Source organism: Arctopsyche grandis, chromosome 13, assembly GCF_051622035.1.
Source record: "Arctopsyche grandis isolate Sample6627 chromosome 13, ASM5162203v2, whole genome shotgun sequence".
Lineage (NCBI taxonomy): Eukaryota > Metazoa > Arthropoda > Insecta > Trichoptera > Hydropsychidae > Arctopsyche > Arctopsyche grandis.
Window position 1 is genome coordinate 26538625 of NC_135367.1, and position 9189 is coordinate 26547813.

At 33.8% G+C, this 9189-nt stretch overlaps 1 protein-coding gene across 1 annotated transcript; it reads left to right on the forward strand.

Annotated features, from left to right (window-relative positions):
* Positions 1–230: 230 nt before the first annotated feature.
* Positions 231–3354, forward strand: LOC143921271 (kelch-like protein 25). The gene is made up of 11 exons (XM_077444500.1): positions 231–251; positions 346–476; positions 546–685; positions 756–931; positions 996–1193; positions 1813–1983; positions 2059–2214; positions 2283–2434; positions 2503–2731; positions 2802–2982; positions 3060–3354. The coding sequence occupies exons 2-11, from the start codon at positions 364–366 to the stop codon at positions 3197–3199; spliced, it is 1656 nt and encodes a 551-aa protein (XP_077300626.1). The 5' UTR covers positions 231–251; positions 346–363; the 3' UTR covers positions 3200–3354.
* The last annotated feature ends 5835 nt before the right edge of the window (positions 3355–9189 follow it).

The following is a 9189-nucleotide window of genomic DNA, read 5'->3' on the forward strand; positions in this document are numbered from 1 at the left end:
TTTACCTAGCCTGAATTTTCTGATTATTTTAAGCATACATATACTTCTGAATTATAGTAAATATATGTATAGCTATATTGTATTTATGTATGTAGTCATAGTGTGCATTTCGAATGACCTGTCTCAACACTATGGCACATATGAAAAATTATTTCAATTCAGCAGCAAATGGGTTAAGATATCCATATCTATCGTGATAAAACCGAAGAGTGTTTGTGTTTGACATTATTCGCTGCATTTCTGTTCAATTGGTAAGTCTCACTTTATTATGCTTAGCATTCATATTTCTACTGTATTTATGATTAATTATGTAATTGTTTACTTAATTTTTATTTTGTTCTGGAGAAGAAAATCAGAAACAAGATGTTCGTATCGAAACCGAAATCCGATTTTGCTGCAAATCGATTGGAATATTTGTATGATGCCACGAAAAAACATAAGCACTGTGACGTTATTTTTTTTGTTCGAAACCGGAGGTATCTTTATTCGAATCCTAAAAAAACTTAAATCCAAATTGTTTCAATCATCATTTTTTATAATTGCAGCTATTACGTGCACTTGGTTGTGCTATCAGCGTGCAGCGAATTCTTTGTCAGAAACGAAGACAAATTGAGTGAAACTTTTTCTGATTTTGACTTCACAGTTATCGATGCCATAATGAAGTATTGTTATACTGGAGAAATAAGTGAGAGTTCACAAATATCAAAAATAATTCATTCAAAGTGCGTCTTCTTATCATTCAAATATAATTTTAGGTATAGATGACCATCACTACCAAAAGTTTCTAGAGCTAGCCTCTTTACTCGAATTAAAAGTTCCACCGCAATACAAAACAGTCGATCTTTCTAATTGTATAGAAGTTTTGAAACTGACAAATGATTCCGAATTGAAGAAAAAGGCAATGGATTTAACTCTGGAAAATTTTGAAACGGTGAGTGTTGATTATTTAAAAATAATAGTAATTCTATTATGTTTCAATGTCATTTCTGTTTCAGCTTCACAAAACACAAGATTTTCTCAATCTACCAGTCTCCACTGTGATGGAAATCTTGAATTCAGACGATTTAATCGTGCCCTCTGAGGAAGACGTATTCAATTCTGTAAAATCATGGATAAACTATGACGATGCGAGCCGTAAAAATGACTTGGCACAGCTGATGAATTCCGTGAGGCTATCTTTGCTTTCGATGGAGGTATTTATTGAATACACTGTTCGACAAATGACAAACTATTTTTTGGTTCAGAGACGAGATATGACTTTTCTTATTACTTTTCCGCTTTCAAATCTCTCTAAGTAGTCATCCAGTTCAAATCAAAATCAAAAGTACGAATTTTCACTTGGGATTATTTCCCACTGTTAATACTATTTTATATTGAGTTTTTTCTATTGAAACATGTTTATTGAGATAGTGTTCTGACCAAACTATTTTTTGTTTTCGTTTCAAAAGGTTAAGTGGAAGTGTGCTGAACTTTAAATCGGTAAAATTGCGAGCAAAAAGCTCCTAGTGTTTACTCGTATTTACACGAATCTGAATTGAATTAATAGGGATAATATATTTAATTATCTTTATATGAGAATTAAATAAAATTCCACTTAGAAAAATCATATTTCGACTATTCTTGTGGATTAATAACAAAAATTCTATTGATAACTGGCTCACCTCGATAAAATAAACGAATTTACTGAAATGAATACTGGGCATAGATCTATAAGAAAAGTCATATCTCGTCTCTGAACCATTTTTCGTGTCGAACAGTGATATTAATATCTTGTTAAAAAAATTTCATTCGAATGTATAAATGTATTTTCAGTTTCTTGTCAAGGAAGTAATGAAGTTCTGTAACTCGTGTGCAGAGTGTGTGACCTCTCTTAGACAAGCAATCCTAGACAAGATTTTGTCGAATGGTAAATCTTTAATCCAAAGAGAGACACCTCGTAGAAAAAAAGGAAAAATAGCACTGGTTGGGGGGGATACTTTAGATGTGAGTTTTATAGTACATGTTTAATATTTTGAATAGATTATAAATGAGTTATTTTATGGCATGACGTGTTTCTAGGTGGCCGATACCATCGATATATATGACGGAGAAAAGAAAAGTTGGAGTCTATTAAAAGGCATTGGAATTATTAAAAGTAGATCTGCATCTGTCATCGTAGGAGATTGGTTGGTTATCATCGGCGGATTGAATTCTTCAGGAGAAATACTGACATCGGTAATGCTTTCCAATTGTGAAGTACGTGCTTAGATTAATCGGGATATAAGAAATTTATTTATTTTCAGGTGGAATACATTGATTTAAAAAACGGTCAGAAACATTCACTGAAGCCGTTAAATCAAGCTCGTAGTTACTTCTCAGCTGTGACACTTCATCGCGATTCATCTACAGATGTCTATGCTATTGGTGGTTGTGGATGTGAAAATTCTATCGAAAGGTGATTAAATTGTAATAATTTAATTAGATCGAATGAAAATGGATCTAACCCTTGTTAATATTGGATAGGTGGAATAGCAAGACTAGGGATTGGGAGATCATGGCTCCATTGTTGGTAGCTGTTTATGTTCATAGTGCTTCTGTCATCGACGACAAAATCTATGTAACAGGTGGGCGAAAGTGGTTGATGGATGAAAGTGGAAAATATATGACTATAAATAAAGTCCAAATGTATTCAGTGGAGTCAAATTCATGGACTTACCGCGCTCAGATGATCGAGGAAAGAGAATATCATTCGGTGCATATTAATTCATTTTATTTACAACTGTCGCAAATAAATAGTTTAATTTTGATTTCACTATTTTTAGAGCGTCGTATTCAAAAGGAAGCTTTTTGTAGCTGGTGGCCATAACAATCATATGGGTTATTATTTGGACAGTGTCGAGTGTTACGATTCTGATGCAAATCTGTGGACATCATTTACCAAACTACCGAAGCCTGCGATCGAGACCAGTCTATGTTGTTTCCGAAATAAAATACTTTGCATGGGTGAGTATTTTTCTATCTGAGTTAATTTGAATTTATATACTTAAAGTGTAGAATGCATCTATTGTTTTGATTTTCAGGTGGACATGATGAAAATACGTATTTAAGTGATGTTTGGGAATACGACGACACAACCAAAACTTGGAATGCTTTAAACAGTCTAAGCATAGAGAGACGTTATTCTAATGCACATATCATTCCATATGATTCGATTATTTAATCGACATGTTTTCTGTTTTTTTTAGCTAGAAAATAAATTTCATACATAATAGCCATTATATTTAAAGCATAATTTTTGTAATAATTGAAATTTTAATATACTTGTCTTGTATCAAAATATTTGAATAAATATACATACTTTAAGCATCACTTCTTAAAATTTATTTTATTTTTTTGTGTAAATTGTTGAGCTTATTAATATGATATATACCAGAAAGGCCTAACAGTTAAGGTCTAACCTTCCAAACCAATTACAAACATTGTAGCATTTTTTATTACATAAATTGCGGAATTTCGAGATGCTGAAGAACACGAAATAGACTATTAATTAATTAACGAATTAATCCGTAGATACATCAATGGATTTAGACTTGTACATAAATGTTAACATACTGTACATAAATCAAATTCAGATATTTGTGACATCGTTGGGTAGGATAGTTTTTGCCAATTTGATGAAGGAACCGTTTTGCCAATGAAATCAGATAAATTGGTAGGAAACGATTGACTTGCTAGGACACTCTGGCAGGAAACGATCACAACTATCTAAGTCTGACCAGCAGCATTGAAGATTAGCACGGAATCGAACCCAATAACCTCTCGGTGTTAACACAAACGCAACCACCGAGCCATACTGCTAGCTTTATTATATTTTATTTTATAATATCATACATGCACTTATGTAGATATCAACATATACATACACTTTGGATGGAATTATACTTTGGAGTTTGTACATATTTGAATATATGGACTAAAACTCGATCAATTTTTACCTTCGTGTATTTTTTGCGTCATAGTTTCATTGTTAAATATGTATTTTATATTGTTAAATAATACGATTTTCAATACCCAAAATATACATATTCTATGTAGATTTATTAAATCAATAGTTACATACATACATACATACTAAAATAAAGAGAAACACATACTTGTTGATAAATATAATATGTATATCTTTCTAATGGCAAAATTAATTCGAATATACATAATGCGCAAATTTATTTTAGCACACTTTGAAAATTATGCCTTATTATATTCAGTAGCCGTTCTAAAATGAAATAGACCTTATATACACACACACACACACATATACATACATATATATAAAACAGTGTTTTGTCCTTCCTCGCATTCTTCATATCGTTTTACGGCGAAGCGCGTAATTCGCAAAAAAGATAAACGCAAAATGAAAAATAAACGGAAGGGTTGAGGGCCAGTAAATACATTTATTAAAACACTGGATTTTTGTCGCCGGCGCCGAAAAAGGGTAGAATTGGACGATAACGATTATTTGGTAATTCGGCGGAGGTACACCGACAAAATTTGAATAGATTTTCCTCGTTTAAAGAGGGGTCGGAGTCGGAATGGGGAGGCGGTGGCGTAGGAGTCAGATGGGGTGGGGCTGTAGGGGTATTGTATGAGGGTTGGTGGAGTCAACTCAATTAATTACGAGCATGAAAGCGAGGGCTGTAGGGACCGCTGACCTTCATATCTCCGGTACAGTGGCGACCTACAAGGAAGGGGTCGTCAACGCCCGGCTTACGACCATAAATATCCCCGATGAGCTTTTGTTCTCCTCAGGGCCGTGGTAATTACCCTCTGAAACTCCTAAATGGATTCTTCGGACTTGTTGATTAACATGAAATATCGCTCGCACATACACCTTTAGGCTTACTTTTCTCACTACTCTTTTTTTTTTTTTTTTTTGAGACTGGAAATTGAAAATAATTATTATTGTCCGAAAATTAATGAAAATAATTTTATAAGCAACACAGAAGAGGCTTGTTTTTAAAAAACTTTTTTACAAACCTCTTTTATGTTTCACTTACGATCACAATTCTGAAAAAATTTTGCCTCTTATCCATCAATATAAGTAAACTAGTGAATAGCCCGATGAAATATCATCGCATGGGTATAAAATTATTATATACCCGTATAAAACTAAAAAAAAAAATCCGGAACCGGAACCGTTATTTTCGTAGACTCTCATAGATAGTTTTCAATTCTTTATTTGTAATAATTTTGAATTCTTAAAGTTAACGTTAACAAAATGTAATATTTTCCGATTATACACAAACGGTCATTGACCTCGTAACGTTGAATATTATTATTACACTTAACAAATTACGTGCATATACATATGATGTGTATTTACAACACGTATTCTGGGCGAGGATATGGCGTGCGACGCGAGCTCGTGAGGGCCATTGCGTTTGGATCGGAGGGTCCGAGGTTAGATTCCCGGCGCCCGCGGTTAATGAAATCAATTTTTTTCTCGAATATCGTCAAAATATAAATAATTTAAATAATAATTATAATTTAATTGAAAATAAATACATAAAAAATGGTTCAAAACCTCGCTAAATGAAATTATTAAAATTACGTATTTTTATATGGCGAGACGGAATATTTCAATTAATGTTTAAAAAAAAAAAGGCGAAATGAAAAATTGGATTTGGCGTGATGTCCGAGACCATTAGCTCAATTTAGACCCATATTCAAGCTATTTGCGGTGATCGGTTCGAGTCGCGACGAAGTCGTCTCGTCGAAAAATGAATTAATCGATTTTTATCGATTCGTTCATTTTGTTCGGCGAGAGTTAGGACACACACACACACACAGATTACCGTCTTTATATATATGATGTATCTTCCGCCATTACGATGGTGAAAAAATGTCGTATTAGACGCCTTTGAAAATTCTCCCACGAAGTAGTGCCTGACGTTAATCGCCCAAAATGTTCGGTCGCATTGTTCGCCTACTGCGATCGCTTCGGCGTTTTCTTGGTGAATATCCGTTTTCGCCGTCATCTAGCTTTAATTGCCTAAACGCCTATAACTATTTATTTTTCACTTTATATTTTATAAAATGTGCCCTATACGTTCTCATTAACTCTCTTATATATTTGGGTCACTCATATTGTTGTAAATGTTGATCGTGATATAAGCGAAAGTAAGAAGATGTTGGTAGTACTTTAGGTTGTTAGGGCCTATACGGCTTGGGCATAACGGTAAATTTACATACTTTGACGTTTCCATGCGGGCTGTTGTGTATGTGATTTTCGGTTTTAAATATGAATCTGGCCGTTCCGCAAGGAGTTCAACTATTTTTAGACCGCTTTTTACTTTTTTTATATTTTATAATTATTTTTACATATATTAATTTTACTATTTTTATTTTATTTCATACGTTTCACTTTTTGTCAAAGAACTTGTCATTGATCTTTAACTGAACATCTTTCCACTATTATTTTTATTCAAATTTATTTTCATTATAAAATCGTATCGATCTATGTAAGTTGAATCAAAAGAACGCCATCAGTCAAAGTATGTATGCAGAATATTTTATATATTACTAGCTGAACCCGGCATGCGTTGCAATGCTAGAATAAGGCATGCAATTCCCGTTCCCATTTCAAGTGATGGTTTGATTAGGAGCACGAAAAAGGACGCCCGAGACAGAAGCATCTAACCCACCACAAAGTTTTTCCCGATTCTTATTTAGACGATCAAGTCAAATAGCAATGTACCCGCAAGAATCTATAGTGAGTCTATAGACGCAGTGCGATAGGCCTGGGTAAGAGCGATCAGAGGAAAACGCTGACCACTATTTAATGTACGACGGACCGTCTTTAATTTGACACGATGACCCCAAATACTAGATGCATACGTCAGAGAGTTCATTAACAAAGCATCGTACACTAAGCGTTTTTCATGGAAACCTAAGCCCCATGCGCAACCAATACGAACAAAGGACACCTGAGCCTTATCTAATGCTCTCCCAATATCATAGGCTATATAATGAATGTTAAAATGTTTATATTATAATGGTGATTCGATATGCTTGCTACGGCCAAATACGTCAGGATCAACTGTCATTGTGACACTGATATATCGCTGTACGAATCGGTCGATCTTTTTGTTTTGTTTTCAAATCGTTGACATGGGAAGTTTTTGGTTTAAGTATGCACATTGTTTTAAAAATAACTTTTCTGTAAAGATTATTTATTTCGAATAAATGCAATTTTTTAACTGAGGTAGAAAATATAATATGAAGTCTTAAGAAATACTCATTTATAACATTACAATTTTCAAATTTTGCAAGATGCTTTACATCCAGTCTAAAACGAACTTATCCTGGAAACCAGGGGGGGGGGGGATTCGTGAGGGTGAAGGTTCGTGCGTGATTAAAACACTTGATTCGGTAAGTCGAGGGTCCTCACAGACTTCCGGTACGTTTTTCACTGTTTCGTTTTTATTGAAAACCGCTCGGGCGCGTCTCGAGACTCGTCTGCTGAATAAGCGGGCAGGGGGAAAACTCAATTCCCCGGAAAAATTGTTTGACAAGCAAAATGCCTTTGGCCTATTTAATGCAATGCGATTTACCTACTCGCCGGGATGGGGCGGAGCATTCTTAGATGGTCCCAGGAGATAGGTCACGTTTACATAAAAAGCACAGTGGCTTCTTTATTCAAGACCCATTCCCGCGCTTTTTTGCCGAGCATCTGCCAAGAGCGAAATGGGCTTGCTCTTTTCTGCTTTTTTTTCCCTTTTCCACTCTCGGAAGGAGACCTCCTACTATGGTTGCGGTTGTCTCTTCCGCTTTTGTCTCGACGATTGTGTCCCTATCAGATGGTTGCGTGGCCTGTCGAAGAAGTCATTGTCTCGAGCTGGGTGCTTCTGCATTTGATAAGCTTGTGCAGACATTTGCCTGTTATAATATACATCCATACATGCATACATACATACATATATGATATCACCATAGATAAGTTTTGAATAAGATTTTGACCAAAAAAAAAATGCATATACATATTTCGAATGCTTCCAGGTTTTTTTGTTGCTTTCAAGTATAATTTAAATTAAAATGTATTCCATATTAAAATAATTAAAGATACAGGTGCATTCAAACATATTTATACTAAGCTAGTAATAATATTCCGTTAGTTACAGACATTACTAACAAACTAATCAGTAGATTGTATGGCAGAATCATTAATAGCTATACTAACACACTTGTGAAGTGTCTCGGTGATTACAACAAAATGTCTACACAGATTACCTAAACGCAATCTGCTTCAGATCGTCGACATTAGAGAGTCTTTAATTAATATTATGTATTAAATGTATTATGAGCATTTATTAGAATTGTAAATAGGTTTTTGTGCTGTTTTTCTTATTATGTTGTACATTAACATTAGAATAATATAATACTATGATTACTTACCAAATTAAATCAAAATTGTAAAATAGAAAATGATCAGTAGATCGGTAGCTATTAAAATAGATATAAGATTTAATGTGAACACAATTTAGTAATAATAAAAAGCATTTAAAAACCAAAAAATACTAAGCTAGTGATGTGCATGTTAATAGGTCAACGTGTGGTTGAACTTTCTAAAAAGTAATTGAAATATAAATATAAACCAGCAGAATAGACTAGTGGTTAGCATAAAATACTTTGAACAAAGTGGTCACGGGTTCAAATCCCACTGGATTCTCCTGGTCAGACTTTGGATTTGTGACTCCAAATCGTTTCCTATCACAGTTTGCCAATTTACCTGTTTTCATTGAAATGGTTCCAAAAAATTGGCAATCTTACCCATTTTCTCGCATATCTCGAGTCTCTGTGGATGTCAATTGATATGTATTTGTATAATACTTGTTCCAAAATGTTCAATCAAATGGGTAAAGGTTTTAATAAATTGGCAACCTTTACCCATTTCTCACAATCATCGAGTTTTCAGCAACTCGAATTTCGCTGATTCGTATCATTAATATATACTTATTTACTTTGTATATACATATTAATTATACTTATAATACTTGTATAAAATGTACAATTTTTCTGACCTGGATGAAACATTGGGGTTACCTGTTAGACCTTCCTGGTATAAATTTTAAAAAATTAGTTTAACAAATAAATCAAAAAATAATAGAAAACATAAGCCAAGAAGTCCAATTTTCAGTTCCAAAAACGCTGATT

Coding starts and splice junctions, on each gene's coding strand:
- LOC143921271 (XM_077444500.1), top strand. CDS start 364: ATGTTCGTATCGAAACCGAAATCCGATTTTGCTGCAAATCGATTGGAA. Junction 686..755: donor TTGTTATACTGGAGAAATAA/GTGAGAGTTCAC, acceptor ATATAATTTTAG/GTATAGATGACCATCACTAC. Junction 1,194..1,812: donor TATCTTTGCTTTCGATGGAG/GTATTTATTGAA, acceptor ATGTATTTTCAG/TTTCTTGTCAAGGAAGTAAT.